This window comes from Rhododendron vialii, chromosome 10a, assembly GCF_030253575.1.
Source record: "Rhododendron vialii isolate Sample 1 chromosome 10a, ASM3025357v1".
Classification (NCBI taxonomy): Eukaryota; Viridiplantae; Streptophyta; class Magnoliopsida; order Ericales; family Ericaceae; genus Rhododendron; species Rhododendron vialii.
The window spans coordinates 27,952,735-27,977,943 of NC_080566.1; the positions used below are offsets into that span (position 1 = coordinate 27,952,735).

The 25,209-nt window shown below is 39.3% G+C and overlaps 2 protein-coding genes across 5 annotated transcripts; one reads left to right on the top strand and one right to left on the bottom strand.

Annotated features, from left to right (window-relative positions):
* Positions 1–1,473: 1,473 nt before the first annotated feature.
* Positions 1,474–8,769, bottom strand: LOC131303801 (uncharacterized). Of its 3 annotated transcripts, none has more exons than XM_058330832.1 (5): positions 8,673–8,769; positions 5,641–6,948; positions 3,830–4,077; positions 1,765–1,859; positions 1,474–1,668 (listed from the first exon to the last, which is right to left on the bottom strand). In XM_058330832.1, exons 2-3 carry the CDS (start codon positions 6,255–6,257, stop codon positions 3,990–3,992), a joined length of 705 nt encoding a protein of 234 aa, XP_058186815.1. In that variant the 5' UTR covers positions 6,258–6,948; positions 8,673–8,769; the 3' UTR covers positions 1,474–1,668; positions 1,765–1,859; positions 3,830–3,989. The 3 variants fall into 3 exon arrangements, with proteins under 3 accessions (XP_058186815.1, XP_058186814.1, XP_058186816.1); XM_058330831.1 differs by having other exon boundaries at positions 1,765–2,096; XM_058330833.1 differs by lacking the exons at positions 1,474–1,668; positions 1,765–1,859 and having other exon boundaries at positions 3,163–3,929.
* Positions 8,770–16,345: 7,576 nt separating this feature from the next.
* LOC131303803 (probable Histone-lysine N-methyltransferase ATXR5) lies at positions 16,346–24,615 on the top strand. 2 transcript variants are annotated; one of them, XM_058330835.1, is made up of 7 exons: positions 16,346–16,968; positions 17,291–17,333; positions 20,160–20,173; positions 23,160–23,419; positions 23,530–23,630; positions 23,740–23,952; positions 24,178–24,615. In XM_058330835.1, the coding sequence occupies exons 1-7, from the start codon at positions 16,650–16,652 to the stop codon at positions 24,335–24,337; spliced, it is 1,110 nt and encodes a 369-aa protein (XP_058186818.1). In that variant the 5' UTR covers positions 16,346–16,649; the 3' UTR covers positions 24,338–24,615. The 2 variants fall into 2 exon arrangements, with proteins under 2 accessions (XP_058186818.1, XP_058186817.1); XM_058330834.1 differs by lacking the exon at positions 20,160–20,173 and having other exon boundaries at positions 16,347–16,968; positions 17,291–17,368; positions 23,187–23,419.
* The last annotated feature ends 594 nt before the right edge of the window (positions 24,616–25,209 follow it).

The window sequence follows — 25,209 nt, forward strand, 5'->3', positions numbered from 1 at the left end:
TCCACTCAAAATCTTTATCTAATTTACTTCTTCTTTCCTTAGTCAAAATCTCAACTTTTTCTACCTTTATTCTTTGTCCACCAAAAACCTTATCCGTTTGGTTATGGAGGAAATTAAGACTACTCTTCGTAGATTGAAGCTAGATTCTTATTATCCAATACAATCCACATCCACCGACTGGTTCGATGGCCTCCAATGTATCGGAATTTGACAAAAAAAAAGTTTCATTTCTAGTGTTTGGGGGAAGAGAGGATGCTAAACGGGCTGCTCAATATTATACGAGTAGTGAAGTGAACATATTTGGGTTTTATGAGTTGGAGGGGTAGGTATCTGCTGATAGTGCCTCGAATACCAAGAAAGAACACTTGAAGGAGTTGCTACCCATGTATAGGATGCAGTTTTTTGACCAAGATTGAAACGGGTTCCCAACCGAGGTGTCCCAAGGCTTTCAAGATACTCTCAGGTAAACAATTTCGATAGTTTCCATTGGAACACCGTGATCTAACCCGAATTGTGTCCCAATCAAAACTATCGAAATTGCTTACCTGAGAGTACCCTGTAAGCCTTGGGACACCCTGTTGGGATCCCGTTCCAATCTTGGTCAAATAACTGCATCCTGTACATGGGCAGCAACTACTTCAAGCTCTTTCTTGGTATTCGAGACACTATGATCAGATAACCCTCTAACTCGTAAAAACCAAATATGTTCACTCTAGTACAGGTGTAGTTTTGAGCAGCTCGTTTAGCATATCTTCTCTCCCAAATACTAGAAATGAAACATTTTGTTGTCAAATCCAGCACATTGGAGGCTAGCTCTCCATCGAACCAGTTGCTGGAACCGGATTGGATCGTATAACAAGAATCTAACTTCAATCTACAAAGAGTTAATTTCCTCCATAACCAAACGGATAAGGTTTTGGGTGGACAAAGAATAAAGGTAGAAAAAAAGTTAAGATTTTGAGTGTACAAAGAAGTAAACTGGGTAAAGATTTTGAGTGGACAAAGAAAAGAGAGTACTGGTAAAGATTTTGAGCCGTAAAGAAGAAATATAGATAAGATAGGTATGTTTTACAGGGGTACTAAATATACTAATGGAGTACCTTACAAACTAATATGCCATATGATTTTTTCATAGTAGAATTTTATCTTACACCTCATACAACTTCATTTTTTGATACTTGGACCCCCTCAGAAGGACCCTTCCTCAGTTCGTTTGGAAAAATGATCAAACAAACATCTCTTTCTCTATTATCTCTCTACCACCCTCTTTTTTACTACTCAGTGCGTTCGGAATCCAAATCTACATTGTTCGAACATCAGCAATTGCTACAATTATTACATAGTGATCGTGGGTTTTCATGCTGCTACCGTAAGTATCTTTAACATTTGTTATTAGAATGTGTAAATTAGTGTCATATCTGTAGTTTATACATAATACTTATCTGACTGTGGACTCTTTGTTGACACTATCACCTAATTGCAAAAAATATTTGAACCGCTCTCATTAATATGGCAAACAAGAAACAAAATCTCTTACATCTAAAACCTGGAATGGAACCACAACTATATGAACCTGTACCACACCTTTTCGGAAACCAAAGATGCTGAATAGAATCCAACACCAAATTGAGCTATTAAACCATTGTCTGCTCCCTGCTCTGAATTTTCCTACACAGAGAGACTCCACTTAGTTTCCATAGCAATGGTTTGATTCATAAGCCAGAAACTGATAATTAGTAGACCAAAGTAAAAAGAAATAATTACCTTGAGAGCCTTCAGTAACTTTGAAGTATGCGCTGAGCAATAGTTTCTATGAGCTCATCTTTGGCCATTCCTATACCAGTATCTTCCCCGCAATACTAGATAAATCCATTACAGAGAAATTTATCGTAAAACAAGATTTCATACCATTGAATAGTATTAACATACATGATACTATGATAGTGATGGTCCCATTGTTGGGGTCCGGTTTGATACGAATCGCTAGTTCGCCAGCATCCCCAAGAAAAGAAGGGTCATTAACACTTAAAAATCTCAACTTATCAAGGGCTTCACTTGCATCATTGCTGGCACATAATAACAAACCAAGAACAGATCTGCACAAGAAAAGCCTGAAATTTATGCAAGAAGTTTTGTTTGCATGAATTAGCAGACGAAGACGTGTAGGCACTGTTCTAAAAAAAAAACCAATCACTCGCAAAAGTACAATCAAAGATACAGAGACGTAGTAGACTAAAGAAAAATCGAAATATCCAACTTCCTGACGGAAATTACACCATAATAACCGTATAAATTTTGAAAAGGGCAGACACAAATAGCGCTAAAATATTTTTACATCTTCGTGTACTAATTAATCATTGAATCAAGATATGCTCGAGTAATGTCTTTGAACCAAAAAATATGAGGATCATGTTTCAGTAATGCTTAAAGCTCGATTCTAGTAAAATAAAAAAGTAACTTTCTTGGCTGATTAGTTGAAGCCTGATACCTATCTAATCAAACCATGTATGGCAATAATATCGAAAGTGTAGGAAGAGTACCAGGGAATTTACTACTAAAAGAGTAACCATTACGAAGAATTTAAAAGCTGAAGCTCCTTTATAAGATACATATGTCCTTTCAGTGGTTACTGGAAAGTAATCACAAGATTCATCACGAATGTGAACTACATAACACCGACAAGTGACAATTAGAGATGGCAATCGGACCAGCTCTGCTGCGAGCGGGTTTTTCACCTCCTTTTTGGGTATCGGGTAAGGGTAAAAATACTAAAATCCGGCCGGATTTGGGTAGGGTTCGGGGTGATAGTACCCCGCCCCGAAATGTATTTATTTATAAAAGAATTCTTTTATCCTAATCTAATTATCATTAATACTTCAAATTTTATATTTTTACCCTAATATTATTATCATTATACTAAAAAACCCTTATATTCCTACCTTTATATTTTCACCATTATACTAAACTAACACTTTATTTATACTTATTTTCTTTTATTTTGCTTTTAGATTAGAATTTTTTTTAATTTTTTACGGAGAGCGACGGGTAATCCTGTTGTCCGATCAGGGCGGGAATGGGGGTACCCAAAAAATACCCGGTGGGGGGGTCGGGTCAGTGCCGGGTAATAAATTTCGGGTCGGGGTAAGCAAGAAAAAACCCGCCCCGTTGCCATTCCTAGTGACAATGCTAATTGAACTTAGAAGCACGTCATTCAACTTCTTTTATATATTCTTGATTTCTCATTTAATGGGCATGCACAGTACATAGTTCTTACTATGATAAGATGGAGCTATATTACCTGTAAGGTTCTTCGCCATTCAAAAAAAAATCCTGTAAGGTTCTTCACTTCAAAAGTTCCAGTATACCCACAAAACCTAAATACAATAGAATGTGTCAATTGGTGGAGAACTGATTCTTATAATCTAAGTTTTTGAATTATTTTAAAAATAAGGGCGGCTTAAGATTTTCAAAGAAATTTGTTAATCATTATAACACACCCTTTTTTTCCTTCTAGTTCTTGAGATTTTTTACTTCGGGTTTTATAAAAACTTGTACATTGTGTTTCTTGTGGACTTATCATCCCGGAAAATGGTTCTACATTGACCAAATAGGACAAAGTAAGACAATTTGAAACACGAAAAAAGAAGAAGAAGAAGAAATCACTGAAAATTGATCAAAATCCATACTTCACAATAAAAGACGCTGGAAATATGAGATGTTTCAAGCAAGAGGCAACTCAAAGAGCCCAAAAGCTTATTCAGGATTTGCAAGCAACAATAACCATATCAAGTAGGGTCAAACCAGAACATCCCTTTGTTAAGTGCAATACCAGAATCAGAACCACCCCAAAATCTTCCATCAAACAAAACTCAGGCGCTCCGGCAACAGTGGGCGGCAAAGCTCAGAAGCCCCTGCAACGATCCGCAGCTCTGTCCAAAAAAAGAAAAAGGGCAATTGTACACAGAGGACCTGATTAAAAATACTTCACCCTAAGAAGTCAAAGCATTCTCTTCTGCAATTTTGTTCCCCGGGTCAAACAATACTCCAAGATTTTCTCCCTCGCTTGGCGATCTATCCCTGGAACGTAATGACCATAAGCAGATGCAAAGAAGGAAAATGAGGATACACATGTTAAATGGGCATATGATGAAGAGAGAACGTGCACCATGGTGAATTGGCGGTGCACACTACAAGGAAGGGCATGATAAATCGCAAAGGGAAGGAATTAATAGCTACATAAATCACATCATAGAAGGAAAATTTTCTTTAACAATTTTTCAACCAGACATAAATCCTTCCAAATGCAGTACAGTCCATTAGTAGATACTGCAAAGCAACGGTAGAAATTTTGCATGTAAGCAATTTAAAGATATCAAGCAAAACCAGGGGCGGACCCATTAATGGGCAAGGGAAGTCAAGTGACCCCCCTGAGTTGGGAAACCCAGCAGAGGAATACTTAAATTTTCGGACATTTTTGATAATTTTGCCCCATAGGCTTTTGAACTTATAGTTGTTGCCCCAAAGATAATAGAATTGCCCCATAAGTTCTATATCCTTTGGTTCTTGTCCTATAAGTAAAATAATTGTCCAGATTTTTTAGGTATCTCTCTGTCAACAAGAAAGATCGACTGGGGCAAAAGGATTGTGTATAACTTCTTTTAGGAGAAGTTATTCCTTGCTCCTGAGTTAGGTTGAGCACGAATCTGAACCACATATTTAGGTGGATTTTACACACTTGAGAGTGGACCTCATACATTTGCGTGATCTAAGTTTGTGCTCAGTCATGTTCCAGGGGCATTAATTAATTTCTTTTTCTCGTGTATGTATTTTTGGAAGAAAATGAATATCATCCTCTCTTTTTTTATAAAGGCACCCCATTTTTTTATTTTTTATCTTTTAGTGTGAACTTTGTGTAGTTTTCATTAAAAGACAATAAAAGGAGTGGACATATAAATAAATAAAAATATGAGTGCAAAAATCATTACTCATTTGGAATTTTAATTTTAAGGTATAAATAGATATCCTTTTTGTTTTGAGAAATTTTATAGATAGATAATTCACTTAACCACTTCTTGTATGGCATTTCAGTGCAAGTAATTTTTGTAAGTATATTGTAAATGAACTATATAAGATCAATAGATGTCTGCTTAAATCTTTTTTGTATGTTGATATAATGTTTAGGGTAGGTAATTGACCCCACTGTCAATAAATTCTGGGTCCGCCACTGAGCAAAACGGAAGGGAAGGGGAAAAGAGGGGGTGGTGGACGACGAAGCTCAAGGTGTGAAACCTTTGTACTGCCATCACTCGCCCAATATGAGGTGGCCGACGAGAAAATAGACTTCCACAGGATCAAGTCTATTTTCTCTTTCAACTAAGAACTCGAAGTTACACCCTCTTATGCTGCTAAAGGACTAAGTCTTCAAAAATGAGGGAGGGAACAACTAGAGTACATTAGTCCCCGATCCCTCGCGCAAGCGGCCAAGGGTATCTGTCAGCATACCATTTGGAGACAGATCTCATACACCAAACTGAACATGCAGGGCTGCTAACATGCACATCCCAACCAAGGTCAACCAATGCATTTTTAGTGCGAATACATGCGAAAACAAGATTGGAGAATAACAATTAAGATACTTACAAGAGAAAGCTACTCTCGAACCCAAAGTGGTGCGGTACGATATGAGATCGGGAAGACACGACAAAAGCATCCAACATCAAGTGGTTCACCACATCGGGGGACCATTCTGTATAGAGATGAACCCGAACTGCGCTGGTGTGAAGCCGTTGATATCGGAAGGTGAAATCTCCAAACCAGTCACACCACGTCAAGCAGAAATCTTCAAAATCTAAATGATTAAGTTGTTGTTCACAAGGATGATCGAGCAACAGGAAACTTTGAAGCTGAATGCCGAGACCTCTAATGACACCTCCGTACAGTAAGTGCTGCCGGAGATCATATGCGTAGAAATAATCACCAGGCCAAAACAACATATGTCCGACTGCCACGGGTTTGGGACCAGGCCATCCCGGGAGACCACACTCTGCGGGGATGACTCGCCATGTACGCTTTTCTAGGATATAGAGAAGGAGAACAGAGTCAAACCTTGAGCCCAGCAAAATAGTTTTGCCTCCCTGAGCTGAAGAGACGCTATAACTTCCAGCATCCTCTTGCTCGTTCTCATGCCTTGTTCCAAAAATGAGATCCTCGCCATCATTGACTACTACGGCAAATATGCCAATATCTTCAAAAAGCATAGGAGGACGACGGACGTGGCAAACGACTCCACACAGGAACCAAAGCCTTGGTGTCCAGGACCTCGGCCCAGAGGCCAGGGTGGCATGTATCGGGATTTACACCGCCAAAGACATATATCTTGTCGTCTACAACCACGGAGGCGGGAGTAATTCTAGCACGCAGCATGCTAGGACCGGGAGTCTAGGTGTTGTTATCGGTACAAAGCACATTGACAATCTACGGGGACGAGAAAAGAACCCTGACCACCACCTAGACAGTAAACAAAATGAGACACCCCCACTGTTGAGAGCAACAAAGCTGGATACCATACGGTCACATTTATCCTCCGCAAGCGGAACGAGCATGCTACCGCATTCTTCTTCGTGCTCACAGGCGACAGCTTGGGTTGCTTTCTCCAGCTCCTCCTCAGACAACCACCCGAAGTCGTGGACGAGGTAACATTGCAACCAAACACCAACGAGCCCCTCATGTAAATCGCAAGGACGACTCCTTTTGTCATTCATATCCTCGTCCTTCCTATGCAAATCAGTGGCGATGACATAGAGAGACATAGTAATGCCGCCACCAGATCCTTTTATTTCTGGTAAGAGTCCAACTTCTGCGGCTGCTGCTGATTCCTTCTCAATTGCCTGGCCAAAAGACCCACTCGATGTTGTTGTCCCTCCCCCCAAACACAAATTATAGGAATCACTGTTGCAAATAAAAACCATAACCACAAATTAGGGCAAAATTTGAGAGTTTTTGGGCGATAAATAGTGATTTCTTAATCGTCTTAGCAGGACAAGTTGCAAACAAACAAAGAAAGAAGAAATTAGGGCAATATTCAAAAAGTCGGTATTTCATTCTTGGCTTTTTTTGTACAAATGGTCCCCAATGTATTAGTGAAATATCAATTTGGTCCCCAATATATAAATCGTGTCTATTTAGTCCCCAATATTCACAACATGTGTTTAAATAGTCCCTGAGTCTAACTCCGTCTGTGTCACCATCAAGTGCAAGGGTATTTTTGTCTTTAAACAACCATCACCAACATAACTTCATCTTTCAATCTCAAAACCCTAAACAGCAAAACAAAACAAAAAAACAAAAAAACCCTCATAACCCTAGCCCCCTATCGAACCCAAATCTCTCAAATTGGTCAACCCAGAAATTCCTCTAGCATGTTTTCAATTTGGGGCCTTCTCTTTAAATGCCCAAACGCCACCACCGACATCAAATCCTTCTAATTTGTTTTTTTTTTTATAAGCATCCTTCTAATTTGTTGAACCCCAAATTATCCAAATCCGTGAAAAAAAAAATTATCCAAATCAAATTTCTTATCTTTCCAAAGCACCACCTCGTCACCCACCGCTACATCCTCCGACCGACCACCGCACTACTGCTTCTATACCAAATTCCCTCTCTCTCCCTCTCCAAAGCCAATGTTACACAAGTAGAAAACTTGAGTTAATCTGCCTAAGAAAAGGTGAAATATTCACTTTGGAAACCCTATCTCTTCTTGTATTATTGTTTTCCCAAATTTTCGCTGTACACCAGATCTTATTTGCATCCGCCTTTTCCGTCATTTTGCTGATGAATCTGAGTCCCTTGAGAGTCCTCTAAGCACTCAAACTCATCTGATTGAGTTTGGGTTTTATTCTTCAAGCATCAAGATCGGACACCGGCATCAGCGCGTCGACTGATCACGCCATGACAATTTCTTGCAGACGAAACTGAAAGACTCCTCGCAAACAAGCCGTCGCCGTGGTGGTTGTTTCTTCTCCGGCGGGTGGAATAGGATTCGAAGCCAACATGATGCTATAGACGAAGATGGAGCCATTGTCGAGCTCTAATGTGCCTTCAACCAGTTCCTGCTCATGGTGACTTCAACCAATTCTAGTAAAAATTTCCTAGGTAGTGTCATCATATCTTCACGAACCTGATTTGGTAGTGTTTTGACCGAGAAACCTTGTTTGGATTTATTGGATTCGGGGTTCTCGTCAGTCATGAAGTAATAAATTGTTATGGCTGTCGATTTTGAAGAACTAGAAAGGCTTAAGAGGAATAAAAGTGTTTGTATGGGTATGAGAAATTAAGGGGGTGTGAATAGAATTCATTCTTCCTCCATTGTAGACATTTTAATGAAGTTTCAAAAATACACTTGCAGTTGACAGTGAACACAGATGGAATTAGACTGAGGGGCCATTTAAACACATATTGTGAATATTGGGGACTAAATAGACACGATTTATATATTGAGGACCAAATTGACATTTCGCTAATACATTGAGGACCATTCGTAAAAAAAAGCCTTTCATTCTTGGAGTAACAATAACAATTAATTAAATGGGAGAAATAATTACTAATTAAATAGGAGAAAACTATACAATCGACGGAGACAACGAATTGTGGAGATCCAGAAAAAATTCAAGAACTTGAAGGGTGTAGAAGTTGCCTGCTTCATAATCGGCCCTTTCATTGTAGTTGGCAAATTAGGGTTTTTGTTTGGGTTTGAGGGTTGATCTTAGGAATTTATTCTACTTGTAGCAGTAGGGTCGCATTATATATTACTCGAACTACAAGGGTGAATTTATTTTTATTTTTTTTCATAGCTGAGCCCCAGTTACCTACTTTTGAACTTTTTTCGTGTACTTTAAACTATTTTTTTTCTTATAAAAATTCGCAAGTGCTGGCACTCTTAATTGTTGTATTTGATTCTACTATAAATTGGCATACGGTAAATATTTAATTATTGGTCTAAAATGTTCTTTTTGGTGAGATCTTTATGGATATTATTTGGAACAGTTATTTTTTTGAAGTCCAGGGAATTTATGCCTCTTTGTGTTGGTGACCCTAGTCATTAGGGAAGAGACCTGGATTAGATTGGTAATCTTAATGGTCAACGGTTATCTTTCGGTGGATCGTTTAAAGGAAATTTCCACGGGCTCCCAACCTCTGGTAACTCCAAGTTCGATATTAGATCCAATTTTGAGCTATTTATTTGTTGGCCTTGGTACTGCTTGGTTGTGATTCTCCATTGTCTTTGTATGCCGAGTTATGGTAACATGGTAATTTGTTTTAATCCTTGTTTTAGACTTTATTTAATATACGTGATTTGTCATTCATTCATTGAGCGTCGACCAACTGACTAATTCCCATCATCTTTTTTTAGGCGAGTTGTGTAAAGTGTGGACTCTAGCGGCATCTTGGAAATTCTTGTTTTTGACCTACATGGAATGTTGCATTTTAGTATTAGGATTTTAATCATTGCTTCCGCACTTTGTATAACCTTTTCGGTATAAATTGGATTCTTGTTATTGTTGTTAGTAAAGTTTTTATTGGTTGGTTCATGGGATGGTTGTGCCATGTGTAAGGGTAATAAACGAACCAATCAGGTAGTTGATCAAGCTTGGTTTAATTAATAACGTAACGATCTTCAAAAATATGTTTGAGATAGCTTTTTTGAAAGACAAGCCAATCGCAAACAAGCATTAATCAAGCCACACACGAGACGATTTCAAGTAGCTTAAATTTTTTTATCCATAATAAGCCGAATGAACCGAGCAGTAAATCATTCAAACTTGGCTTAAAATCTTAACGAGTTTCGAAAAAATGTTCAAGCTTCAAACCAATCTTGAACAAGCTTTTAACGAACGAACACGAGCTCAGACTCAAGTAGTTTGGGCCCTAGCCTCGTGCCTATGATTGAGATTTATTTGGCTTTAGTTTTGTTTAATAATCTCCTCTCATTTAGTGTATACTTTCTCTCCCTCTCTATCTCTCTCTCCCCTCACCTCCCTCATGCTGCCCATCCAAAGAGAAACACTATCGCCGCCGACGAGCATTTGGTCCTCCCCCACCAGAGACCAAAAGAATCCTCTTGAATGCTCTCGGTTTTCATTAACTCTCTCTCTCGCTCTCACACAATCCAAGCCCTGATTGTGGTTGTCAACATATTATCCATAGCCAAACAAACCATGTATGGAAAATCCGATTCATTCTCTCTCTCTCACCCAATCCAAGCCCTGATTGTAGTCGTCAACATATTGTCCATGCCAAACAAACCATGTATGGAAAATCCGATTCAAAAAGGATAATTCCTACAAGGACAAATTTTAGAAATAGTCCCTCTAGTTTTAAAAAATCTCAGTTTCATCCCCCCAATATCAATTGCAACGCTTTTAACCCGGACATTTGGTTAATGTATCTATTAGGCCCAATAGATAACATATGTTTCCCAAACAAATGGAAAAGTGCCTAATGAAAAGCAATTTTGACATTTCAAAGGCTTTTCCCATATCTCTCAACTCAATTGCTTAACAATGTCTCTTAATTCAACTCCTTAATTAGTCACTTTTTCATTAATTTCGGAAGCGAACGTTATTTATTGGACCTAATAGGTAAGTTAACCAAACTTCCAGGTTAAAAGCATTGCAATTGATATTAGGGGGACTTAACTAAGACTTGGTTGAAATTAGAGGGACCATTTCTAAAATTTATTGTTCTTACAATTCTGAAGTTCTATATCATATTTTCTAAGTAAACAAATTGATTCAAAGTTTGTAAATTTTTATTATCCACTCCCATGTACAAGGCAATTAAGAGGAGAACAAAAAGAAGCAAATTTTTCTTTAAATAGAACAAAAACAAAGCAGAACAAAAATGCAACTTTTTACAAAACCCTGGGGAGGGTGTCACCGGAGATAAAGCCGGATATGGGGTTGCTGAGGATGTGGTCGTCGGGGTGGGGTGGGTAGGGAGAAAGCAGACGAGAGAGAGAGAGAGAGAGAGAGAGAGAGAGAGAGAGAGAGAGAGAGAGAGAGAGAGAGAGAGAGAGAGAGAGAGAGAGAGAGAGTGTGTGTGTGTGTGTGTGTGTGTGTGTTCTTTTGGGTTATAATCTCAACCGTCCAAAGCAATGACTGAGATTGAGTGTCAAATGTTGTGTTATATGTTTTTGTCAACGGAAGCGGAATATTTGACACAAAACTAATCGGAGTTCTATGCGAATAATCGGAGCCATTCAATTTGTTTAAAGTTTATTTTAATAGTTGTTGTGAAAAATCAACTCATTTGAATATCGGTAATGACTTGATCGGTTCATTCACTTTTATCTCGTAACATTTGTTAGTAATCATTTGTTTTAATTGAACGGCTCGATCATTTGTGTGGGGTCCTACGCAAAACTTGTGTCAAATATTATGTCGAATGTTTTGTGAGCGAAATCGGTCCCATATATACACACACACATACACACACACACACAAACACACACACATACATACACGAAGTATTTCTTGGGAGCTTGTAGTGTGCCACCACTCATGTTTAGGGTATACCGCATCTCCCTCTTTATTAGGCCATCCACAGTGGTATAATAAAAAGTCAATTATTTTTTGGGATGTGATTTTAGCACTCCATTTTTAGCTAGTGGCATTCCACCTTTTGTTTTATAATCTCATATGATTAAGACACAAAGTGGAGTGCCAGTGGCTAAAACTGGAGTGCCAAAATCAAATTTCTTGTTTTTAAAGTTAACAATGTTGGTACAAAAGATGACTTACAATAGTATAATCAAACTTAGCAACATTCGTAGAAATAATCAAATTTTGAGCTTTAGATAACCAAAACTTGCAAATTTTTTCAATAATCAAAATTTGTGGACCCCACACTACATAAGTTAATTGGTTCCAAAATTTGTATACACGCGTGTTTCAACTGATATTTCTTATTTTCTTCTTCGCTTGCTCTATATCTTCTTCTTTTTTTTGGTAAACGCTTTATATCTTCTTCACTTCACCCACAAACTATTTCTCTTTCTTTTTCTCCAAAAGTGATGCTCATATCTTTCGATCATCTAAAATTCAACCCATCGTCGCCGGATTTAGGTATTACACTCTTCTTTCCTGTTTCTATTTTATTCGTTTTTCGTTCCTCCCATATGGTTGAGTACATGAAGAACCTTGCATTCTTTTCCAAATTCAAGAACACATTTGATTTTTTTTAGAAGATTAAAAGAGTGGTCGATTTGTGATATTAGTTTGGTTAAATAGGGTACAGGAATAGAAAAAGAAAAGTAATGGAGGGAATGACGGAAAACAAAGAGGGAGAGTGAGTGAGTGAAATTGTAGTGGACCCCCTTTTTTGGTTATGGACTAGAAGTGATTATTGTCCATCTTAACATTGTTAAACTTAGAGCATCCTCATTGTAATAAGCAAATGGGTGTGGATAAGCAAATTTAACAATAATGCTCAAAAAAACACCTCACATTGTAACAAGCAATGTTACAAGTCTTTTAGTAAATAACTAAATTCTATCTATTCCATAACCAAACTTAACAATTTTTACCAATAACCAAAACTCAATAACCAAACTCAAAATTCAATAACTCAAAAAATACCCCACATTGGAATCGTCTCATCGGGATGAATAATTTGATGTGGTTGGGTGCGTAATTGAAACTCGTTTGCAATTGGACAAATGTGTATTGTGTATTGTGGGGGGTTTTTTTGGTTATGGATGCAAAAATAACCAATGTGGAGGTAGATGTTATTAAGTTTGATTATAGACTAAGGATAATCAAATGCTGGCGTGACATATTTTGGTTATTGGTTTTGATTATTATTATTACGGATGCTCTTAGCAAACTTTTAAATGAATAATAAAAAACTGATGTGTTAACTTTTAGTTATCTATTTTTTATTATATCACTGTAGATCGCCTTACCTAGGATCCTTCCAAATGACTCTTGGCCCTCACTTGGGTTTCTTCCTCCTCCACGCAATCAGGGCTTCTTCCTCCTTAACAAAGGTCTTGAACCAAAATTAATAAAAATAGTTCGTAGACTATCATCATTAAAATGACTCACCAAAAGAAATTATATAAACCAATAAAATATGTATAGTACACATGGAAATTTTTTTTTTAACAGCGAAAAATTTATTAAAACGGGAATAGGGGAGGGGAATCCAACCAAAGGTTGAAAATAGTACATGGCAAGGACAAAGCCCTAACTCCTGAGGTCTATGTAGTTACAATCAAATAAACAAGGGGTTCTTACTTGCCGGCCCCTTTTCGTCACCCGCTTCCCGTCTAAGCCCACCTCCTGTCAACACTATTCCGCCTAACCCCTGTTCTAGGTAAACTACCAAAAATATCCCTCTTGCTGGGACTCTCGTCGTCATAATACGCATCCACCTCTCCCGTAATATGGCGACATAATCCGATCCAACCCTCCGAACAACTCCCCACCGGAAACTGCAACCGCCGCCCCCCCTCTTCCCCGCCGCCGCCAATCGTCTCATTTCACTAACGACGCCATTCTCGTCCCTCTCCTCGATTTCGAACACCACTGTTTACAGTGAGCTATTATTTCTGTGGAAACATCTGAATAATCAACTGAAAACTCGATCTGTGCATTAGGAACTGACCACGTGTTTGTAGATCTGGTTGATGAACTCATAATGGAAAATCCGGCAACTGAAAACTTGTATTTGCCGGGATCGTCGGCGGCAAACACAAGCTCAAGCAAAAGATCGGTAGCGGATCATTCGGAGAAATCCACCTCGGTAAGTTCTTATTCGTAAATAGATATAAATATATACGTTTATTTGTTTCTTTTTCTTAATTAATCTGATTGTGATTGTTGTTGTGTTTTTTTAATTTTATTTTGCAGCTACGCTCGTCGATACGTTCGAGATCGTTGCAGTAATGATCATGAGTCACTCAATTGATTTCTCTAGTAATCGTTTCGTTCTTGTATTGTTATACAGTAGATTGTTGTACTTCATTTGGTGTGAATTGATTTGTTGAATTTTTGCATGATTGGGATTCAATTGATTTGTTCTGTAAATATCACGAGTCTCTCAATTGATATCACATTTTTCGAGGATGTGAAAAGTATAGATGGGATGCTAATTTTGTCTTTTTTAAGATGTGAATTGTGTCTTTTACGAACATGTGAATTATTTATTTAAGTGTAAATTGCGTCTTTTTTTAAAGAAGCGAATTTCGGGAGTGCGAATAGTGCGAATGGGTGTGAATTTTTGGAAATGTGAATTCTTGCGAATGGGTGTAAATTCTGAGAGGTATGAATTCTCGGGTGCGAATAGTGCAGATGGGGCGTGAATTCTACAAAAAAATATGTGAATTTTGGGGGTTTGAATTCCGTAAAGGTGTGAATTTTACAAAGATATGTGAATTCTGAAATGTACGAATTCTTGGGGGTGTGAATTCTGGAAGGTGTGAATTCTTGAGGGTGTGAATTCTCGGAGGGGTGTGAATTCTCGAAGGTGTGAATTATTGGGGGTGTGAATTCTGAGAGGTGTGAATTCTCGAAGGTGTGTGAATTCTAGAGGGTGTGAATTCTCGGATGTGTGAATTATTGGGGGTGTGAATTCTGAGAGGTGTAAATTCTCGAAGGGGTGTGAATTCTGGGGGTGTGAATTCTCGGAGTTGTGAATTATTGGGGGTATGAATTCTGAGAGGTGTAAATTCTTGGAGGTGTGTAAATTCTGGGGGGTGTGAATTCTCGGAGGTGTGAGTTCTTGAGGGTGTGAATTCTGGGAGGTGTGACTTCTTGGGGGTGTGAATTTTCGGAGGTGTGAATTCTTGAGGTATGAAAAGTGATAGGGGCGAAATAGTAAAAGCATCTTTAAAAAGGGTCTAGATGGGATAGAACTTTAAAAAAGGGTTTGCATGGAATCCTATGTAAAATTTGGGACCGGCCAGGAATTTCCCCAATAAACAAATTGCAGGAGCCCAAATTACAACCCAGATATACAATAAGCCCATCTCCCAATCTGGCCCAAACCATAGGCCGGCCCGCCCTAACCAAACTCTAACCCAAGAATCTCCAAAACCCGCCATTGCTGTACAAAACACTGAAGCCGCACCTCGCTGTTAAGCCACGCCGGCGACTCCAAGATGTAGCAGCCGGGGCGGAGGGCTCCGGCCTATGAAAACGAGGGAACGGAGAAACCAGGCTCGGGCAAACCACCACCAAGCGAAACACAGACAGCAGCAAACAAACAGTAATAACGTTAGTGATCATAAACAGAAATGAGATCCTCGTGCCAGAGGGAGCAAAATAGCAGCCAAGATCCGAAACGGGCAAACACTTGACAGCCTAAGCACCATCCATAGGGGATCCGACCACCTCCGCAATCAACCACCAGCATCACCGCCATAACCGCCGCCGCCGCACCACCACCCCGACCACCAAAACCCAACAGATTCGCCATTCTTTTTTGAAAAACCTGCAAAACAAACAAAACAGAGAACCAACCACAGATCACCACACCTCCACCACAACCATCACTCCTTGCTCCACTGCCGCTGACCCCCCAAACCCAAACAGTCATCAACAACCGAGAGCTTCAACGGGGCTCAGCCGTAGCCACCAGCAACCACCACTCCACAAACAACCCCCGCTTCCCTTGATCTCCCATGGGCAGATCTTCCAAACAAAGCCACAGATCGGAGCAGAGACGGCATCGCCGGAGAGAAGGGCCGCAACATCCAGTGACCTCCCACTGCACAAAACGGGAGCCTCCCACGCCGTTAGGCTTTCCGGAATCACTCAGTAGTGATACGGCTGGAAACAACACGATCCACGCCCCCCAAAGCCCACGACCCAACCTCGCCATTAGACAGAAACCTGATACACCAAGTGTGAAAGCCGGCGGTTGATCGGAGCCGAGGGCGGGATGCGATGGGAGAAAGAGCAACAACAGGGAAAGAGATGCCCAATAGAGATAAAGGGATGAGGAAAGAGAGAGCCCGGGGGAGGAGGGAAGGAGGCGGCACCTCCCCCAGGCGGAGAAATCCAAGGGATTTACTGGAATATAGAGAGAGAAACTAGAGAGAGAGTCAAGTGTGTTGTTTCAAAACACACATGGAAATATTATGACACATATTAATGGAGGTATATATAAATACATGTATATATTACTAGTAAATCGGTTCCGGTTAGCTTCGAATCACGTTTGTAAAAAAAATCAGTGTCAAATGTATCGGTTTTTATTCTTTTAGAACCAGAATCTGACCATTAAAACTTAAACCAATCCACTGTTGATTAGCAAAAAAAAGACAACCACGGTTCGAAAAATACAAATCCAAACGGCTAATAGAAAGGGGCAAGCCAAAATCGCGGAGCTCATTTCCGAGGTGCGCACATGCGAATTCCGTGCGCACCTGAAGCGCACAGTAGCCCCACTAACGATCTCCAGCCACATCACTCGGCGCAACGTAGCCACCTGCCTCCTGTCCAATTCCCCGCGACTCCCTTCCCCCATTGTTTTTTCCCCCCTTCTTCTCCACTCTCTTCAACAATCACACTGTCAAAAAACACTTAAATTCCCGATCAGCCCTCGGCCAATCCACTGAATTCCCGTTCTGCCCCCCGCCGGCCCCAATGGCACCGTTGTCCAGCTCGCCGGCGGCGGCGCGGAAGGTTTTCCCTCCCCGCCGCCGCCCGTCGCCGCCGCCGCCGCACAGGAAGTTCAGGTCGATGGAGGACATCATGAGGACAGCCAAGTACGCCGTGACCGAGCGCGACGACTACAGCCGGGTCGTCTGCTGTAAATGCGGGTCCGGCGAGGATTCGGACGAGATACTCCTGTGCGACCGGTGCGACGATGGGTACCACATGCTGTGCCTCCGGCCGATCGTGGTCCGCGTCCCCATTGGGTCGTGGTACTGCCCTAGCTGCTCCCGAAATCGCCCCGTCAAACGTATGGATTCCCATCCTTTTACTTGAGACATTTTTGTTCCACGGGGCGATTGTCTGATTAGACATTTTTGTTTGACGGGACTGATTAGACATTTTGTTTCACTTGACTGATACTGAACGAGAAATCGCCCCGTAGAACGTATGGATTCCTATCCTTTCTAGCACAGGACCAATAGTGAGCGATAATGCTATCAGTAACTGACATGTCTGATACTCATATCTGATTACACAAATGTGGCATATTATATGTACAATGATACGTACATGCAACTGATGCAAGTAGGTGTGTGCATATGTAAAAATGTGTGTTTTTGTTTTCTAAGGTTTTTCCCAGACGAAGGTGATCGATTTTTTCCGGATTCAGAAATGTGCTAATTCTGAGAAGTGCATATCCCCTCAAGGTGAGTTTAATTTCGGTTTCATCTTTCACAATTTTGATTTTTAAATTATGTAATCTGTGGAAAATTGTAGGCCTTTTTTTATCTATCTATCACCTGCGGCAATTTTTCCATGGTACTGGAATAGGGAAAGGAATAGGATAGTTAGATTAGCTCATTGAAGGAGGAGTTGAACTCCTGATCTCATTTCTCCTAGCACCTAAGAGCATCCGCAATGGGGATAATCAAAATCAATAACCAAAATGTGCCACGTCAGCATTTGATTATCCATTTAGTTCATAATCAAACTTAACAAACTTTACCTCCACATTGGTTATTTTTGCATCCCTATAAAAAAAACCCCCACAATACGCAATGCACCTATATCCAATTACATACGAGTTCTAATCACGCACCCGACCACACCAAATTATTCTTCTCGATGAGACGATTCTAATGTGTGGTGTTTTTTAGTTTTTTAGTTTTGAATTTGGTTATTGGGTTTGATTATTGAGTTTTGGTTATTGGTAAAACTTGTTAAGTTTGGTTATGGAATGGGTGGAATTTAGTTATTTGCTAAAAGACTTGTAACTTTGCTTATTACAATGTGAGGTATTTTTTTAGCATTGTTGTTAAGTTTGCTTATCCATACCAATTTGCTTATTACAATGTGGATGCTCTAAGTACCTAAGTGCACTCTGATGCCATTGGGCCAAAGGCCTCTCAGCTACAAAATCATTTGTGAAAAGTCTAGAATTATTTAGGCACTCAGCTAAAGAGTCATTTGTGAAAAGTCTAGGTGTAGATGGACAGTTGTCAATGTATTTGTCTATGTTCTTTATAGGTTTATTGGAAGACATCTAGAATGTATTGGGTGTCTCTACAGAATACTGTCTTGTAATGCCTATTTGTGTTAAGAATATATTCATACATGTAGCTAAAGAGGTTCACTTGTGAAAGTCTAGGTGTAGATGAAAAGTTGTGAATGTCTTCGGCTAAGTATTTTAAAGTTTTATTGGATGTTATCTAGAATTTAGTCGGAGTCTAGAAAAAAGAAGTTTGTAATGCCAATAAATACCACATGCTCTTTAGTTATAAGTGATGGAAAAAAGGTGTTGTTTTCTACATTTAAGTAACCCTTGGTTTGAGGACAATAAAGGATTTCTTCTTAGTTCCTGTTGAGAATATAACTATACCGTTAACCCTTTCTCTAAGAGCTTAAGCTTATGAGTTGGTGGTTAATAATCTGATATGGTATTAGAGTAGGTAATACATACTGTGTTTGAACTTCGAACCTCACTGCCTACCTGATAATTACAATACTTGCACATGTTTAACCCGCTTATTGAGGAGAGCCTAGCTACACATGAAAGGGGCGTGTTGAGGATATCAATTGTAAAGATACCCCTCACTCGAACGGCTAAAGCTTTTAGATGATTTGGTGGTTAACAATGAAATAGTTCCTCAAGTGGATTATTCGGTAAGTGGTGATTTCCTTGTTATTTGTTCTTTGGTGGATCCCTCGGAGTGGTGGTGAGCATTCCTGAGCCTCTTATCCTTTCTTGAACTCCTTGTGTGGGTGATATTTTATATCCCTTGGTGTTCGACTCCTAGGAGGTGAACTCGTTTCTTTCTCTGGAATCCGGTATCCAATTGTTATCAAAGCAGCATTCTTATTCTGCCGAGTTTTCATTCCTTGGCACGTAAAGATAAAGTGCTGCAATTGAGTGAAAAAGCGAGGAAAGATCATGCATGAAATGATATTCTTTTGAAGCATAGTTCTAAACTTGGAATATGTGAAGATTAGTGTTCAAGGATTTTTTTTCGGATAAACATAAAGTGAATTGAAATCACCTCCAATAAATACCAGTACGGAAGATGGATACTTGATTTTGCTTGATGAGAACGTCAAGAACAATATAGTAGTTTTTGATGATGGAGGTGAAGAGATTGATGATTTGTTCCAAGTCAATGACGATAATCAAGATGGAAATATACCAGAACAAAGTCAGCAACTAACAACTTTAGTTGTGAAGATGATCAAGGCCAATCAAATTGAAGAGAGCTAATCCATGGATGTGGAGCAGAAACGGAAGAATCGTGTTCACTGTAGTCTACCACCAATTTTTTATGAGTTCAAAACTGGTTGTTTTTTGTTATCCTGCCAAATATGATGTGTGGAGTTTGTTCTTTCTTGTGATAATCTATCAAGTGTTAGTTTGGCAAATACTTTGAATTTATAGGTCTCAACTCGAGCGTGCCAATGGGAACGTGGAGCAAAATTTGTCATTATCCAAGAATTTAGGCGTCTTTTAATTTCTAATTTATGTATTTAGGGTTATCGTATTGTGTATATATATACAAGTGCAGTACCCATGCTATACAACAGAGTATGGGAAGAATTACTTTATGATTTAACCTACCTACACTTATCTACATAAAATTTTCAAATCACTTGCAAATATAGAATTGTAAAAAGTTTTAAAACCTGATTAATTGCAAAGATAAAATATGGAATCCCCAACAAATATGGAATAAAAGTTAAAGGATCAATTATTAGAATGATATAATGGCTAATAAATGAGTGACTTAGGAAAGTAGAAGTGTGGATGAAGAAAAAGAATTGAGATGAGGGGTGGTGGGTAATAAATGAGTGACTTGGGGAAGGGGATGGTGGAGGATGAAGAGAGAGTGAGACGAGAAAAGTTGAGAGGGGGATGTTGTTTTTTGTGTGATTTTTTCGTTTTCTTAAAAAAATAAGGTAACACCATGTGGATTACACCTCTTTAGTGTACACACACACCCACATATATACACACACACATAAACATGGAGGGGTGGAGTACGAAAAGAAACTGAGTTGAGAAGTGGAGAAAATGATGTGGATTTTGTATGAGTTTTTTTTTTTTTTCCTTGCATAAAAGAGGTAGTGCCACGTTGAATACGCCTCTTCAATGTGTGTGTGTATAAATGGAACATCTATATGCAACTACACCGAGTACTATTCATCTGTGTGGCTAAAGAGTCATTTGCGAAGAGCCTTTGTCTAGACGAAAGGTTGCAAATGTATTCATGTAGGTTTTTGAAACATTTTGATGGAAGGTATCTAGAATTTATTTGGAGTATTGCAAGAGTCAGTCCTGTTTCTGTACCTACCACATGCCCTTTGGCCATGAGTAAGGGAAAGTATTGGGTCTTTCTACATTTAAAGAACCTTTGGCTTATTTATAGTAAGGATTTTGTCTTGTGAATATGGTCATTAAGTGGATTTCGGATAGGTGGTGAGTTCATTATTGTTCTTCTCGTGGTGGATTCCATAGAATGGTAGCATTACTGAGCCCTCTGGTCCTTGTTGGACTCCTTTGATGGTAATATGTTGGATCCCGTGGGTGCTGTGCCCATTGTTGATCAGCTTATCCCTTTTACTTTGAGTGCGGATTTGTTTTCCTCTTCCTTCAAATCCGGTACCAAATATTATGCTCATGGTTGGTAGTATAATAGTTTGGAAGCCATCGAGATACTAGACCTAACATATGAGCCGAGCTGTTCATAGAGATCTCAAAGCATGACATATTTAATATTATTGACGTGTACATGAACGAGCTCGAGCCACATACTTGGGCTCATTGATTAAACGAGCTGAGCCGAAGCTAAAATTGCTCAGTTCGAGTCAGCTCGCGAGCTTGGCAATTGAAATTTAAGATGCGTGCTTTCCATCTGCTATGATTTCAATAGACTAACCTATTCTGGATTTTCAATTTTCGAAGAGTCAAGTTTTTCAAAGGGCCATGTGTTAAGGGAGTTCTATGTGTGCCTATCTTATGTCCTGCCTCCTACGAGCCGACCTTGAGTTTAAATGTTGTGGCTTGCTTCAAGCTTAAATAAGCCGGGCTTGAACGCTTTAGATTTATACCAAGTCCAACTTGAACACTTCCAAACTCTTGGATCGGCTTGTTCGCAACCTCGGTTGTGGGAGAGCTTGATGTACTTTACTGTGCCATTTCGTAACAACTTAAATTTTCAGATGGTGCTTGACAATATATCATGTTATCAAAGCTCAAATTAGTAGAATTGTTGGTTCAACTCTCTTTGTGAGCATTTGATCTTTGTGTCCTCCTTTCAGATGTTACTCTTTAAGTGTAGATGTTAGCATTTGTATGTGCAATATGCGGTCATGATCCTCCCATTAGGGTGACAAATTTGTCCCAGGACCTTACTTCCGCGCTCCAATGTAAGAATCTCGTCATAAGAAGTTTGCTCCTACAGAGTACGAAAGCCTATGAATGCCAAAGCAACTAAAGAAGAGCTGCCAATATGATATTGACTTGCATCCATAAGGCACTAGTAGCCGTACTACAATAAGAATTAACTCAAATTTACTGTAGCACTTCATATTTTCATGATATTGACTTGTATTTAAAGAGTTAATTTGCAACGGACACCAATATGTCAATTTCAGATATTTATTTATATTTCAACGCAGCTTCCAGTATTACAACTATAGAAAAGAAAATATTCTGTCTGTAAAAATGTAGGATCTTCTATAGGCTCCCGCTTCCCCTTCCCGCTCTAGCTCCCCCTTCCCGCTACTGCTTGGTGCAATTAAGGGTTGAACATGAGAGGAGTGTTGGAGATACTGGCACACATTCTTGGCACGTTTCATAACAACTTAAGCTTATATATGAGATGATGGTTAACATTCATCACATGTTTTACGGGATAGATTGCCAGTGATTCGATCCTTCCCCTTCTTGAACATAGAGATGCTTGGGATAAATAAACCCCTTTGTTTTTCAGTGGATTACCCTTAATGCATGATTTAGCTGAAGTTTTTGTGAATAGAGGCAGGAATGAGGAGAAATTTTGTGATTATCTTAATTGAATTAATGAAGAAAATGGAATCCTCTATTGAAGCTAAAAATCCCTTTAGTTAAGTCCCTCTTCTTTTCATTTTTTATTGCTTGTTTTTTATCCACCTAGAGTTTTTTGACTGTTGTAATCTCTCTTTAGCCTTGAGTCACGTTTGCGCTCTTTAAATATATGTTATTCTCATTAAAGGTTCCAGTTCCACCACCCATTGACTCTCCTACTCTCAGTCTCATTTCCTTGTACATCTACTGCAACCATTAATGTTGCAGGTTTAGGTTGTGATTTTGCAATCGTGAGAGGCCGCCCAGGTTCATATACTTGTTTTGGAGGTTATAATTAACCATGTGGGACAAGCTGTAACAATCCCCCACACTGGCGACCCCTAACCCGCACGCGAAAAGGTAAATAGTGGATCCATAACATAGGGACCACAACAAACAATGAAACAAGTTGCACTTAACAAGCTGTAACAAACCACCGCACTTGCGACCTGTAACCCGCACATGGAGAGGTAAACAGTGGATCCATAACATAGGGACCACAACAAACAATGAAACAAGTTGCACTTAAGACACAAAAAGCGGGAGTCTTGTCCAAAAGCCTCCGAAACCCTAGCTCTGAGTGGGACAAGTTCTAACAAACTATTATACTTGTTTGTAAATCTTAAAACACCATTACGTATTGTATCGGTCGTTACATAACGGGGTTTTGGACCTCCGATATCGTTATTTACTTACATATCGGTGGATACGGTCTGATATCGACCGATGTATGGCTGTATCACATACACTGCCGCGATTTAAAACCCTGCTGCTATTGTTCCATGTGTACATTCTAATTTAGCTTTAACAGCTGGGTAGACAAGCTTTATATAGACTGTCTTACAATGCCTATCAAATTGGACTTTATTCTTTACACATGTTATTTGACTTAATGTAGTTTTCACTTGATGCCTTTCAATTGACTCTTCTAGATACTAGAAAACGTCGCAGACGTTCCGGTACGTTGGTTTTGCACAAGAAAAGGAGGAGACGAATATTACCATTTTCTCCAACGGAAGAGCCTGCCCGAAGGCTTGAACAAATGGGTTCACTTGCTTCAGCTTTAACAGCATTGCGAATGGAATTCAGTGATCAGCTCACTTACATGCAAGGGATGACTCCTAGATCTGCCAATCAAGCAGAGTTTGAAAATGGTGGCATGCAGGTTTGGACGGGAATGTTTTCAATATGCTTCCAATTTTCCTCCATGAAGTTTCAATTCAGGTTGATGTGATAGTTTTCAATTTCTGTCATTATGTGTTGTATCTCCACTAGGTTCTCTCCAAAGAAGATACTGAAACATTGGAACAGTGTAGAACTATGTACAAAAGAGGCGAATGCCCTCCTCTTCTTGTCGTTTTTGATTCATGTGAAGGGTATTGTTTTTTCTTTCGAATTTATTTGGTTCTTGTAACTCTTATTAGGGTAGCTATAATATCAGGAAATGCAAATTGAATCTGTTTTTGTTGTATTTTTCCAACGCAGCTATACTGTAGAGGCTGACGGCCCTATAAAGGACATGACACTTATCGCAGAATATACTGGGGATGTGGACTACATTGTGAATCGGGAAAATGACGATTGTGACAGCATGATGACCCTTCTTCTAGCAAAGGATCCATCTAAAAGCCTTGTAATCTGTCCTGATAAACGTGGAAACATTGCTCGCTTTATTAATGGAATTAACAACCATACTCCGTAAGCATCCTACCTATTATTTATGTTTGAGACTTAACAAATAGTACCCTGCTCTTCATTCCATGGTAACTTAATCCATTTGATCTAAATTTGATATCCGTACTCCATTATTCTAGCTACAAATCTTGTCATCCAATGATGCAACATTACAAACTTCTTTGTTTGGTTCCGTCAAGATATTTTGAGAATCAAGAATATCTACAACCGTTGTTGAAACCTTTGCAGGGATGGGAGGAAGAAGCAGAATCTTAAGTGCGTGAGATACAATGTAAATGGTGAATGCCAGGTCCTTTTGGTCGCTACTCGGGACATTGCCAAGGGGGAGAGGCTGTATTATGACTATAACGGATATGAGCATGAATATCCAACCCATCATTTTATCTAAGATAAACAGATAACTCTGTCTAACATGTCGGGAGATTGATCATGTAGTTCCTGATTCTGATAGATTTTTTTTTTATCTCCATTCCTATTCATAGCTTCTAAATTTTTGTTACAGAGTATCCCCAATTTTCCCATTAACAATTGTAACCTCACCCATCAATTATAATTTTATCTTGTAGTGCCAGCCAAGTATGTCTTGCGGAAATAAAGCAGCCATGGAACCTTTCTTTGTTTTAATTAAGTAAATGAAGGGCTTTGAGAGATTTCAATTTGCTTTAACTGACATAATCTCTGTGGACTAGAGTTTCATGAAATGCTTAATTGCATTGGTCGAAGAGAACAAAATACACTAAGAAAAAATTCCTTTCTGCTGCCTGTTTCTCTATTTTGTGGAAACTCTTTCTGGATATTATCAAGGCACGATGCAGGATTCAGTTGGACTCTTCTTGTTGGGCCAGTATTCTCTGGACTGGATCTTTCGAATAGGATTTTAATGCTTTGATGCAGGGAACTTTTTGTGAATGTACCATCGTCATCATTGCTTTGCATTCAGCATCCAAAATCTGGGAACCTCGTTGTGACTGGAAAGATGAAATCTTTGCCTTTATGTTCCCGTAAAGTCCGAAGAGAAAAAAGCTCTAAATTTTTTTTTCTTTATGTGGTCTTCCTTAATTCCCTCAGGTTTTTAATACTGCTTATTGAATTCAAAGATTCATTCCCAGCTTATTTTCTTCTGCTATCTTGTCTCCAACATGTAACTCTTTAACATTGTAATATGGGTGGATTGGAAAGATATGAAAGATCTCCCTCCAAGCCGGACATACGACTTTTATCGAATATGGCTCTCCATAGAATTCTATGTTTCTATGAGGT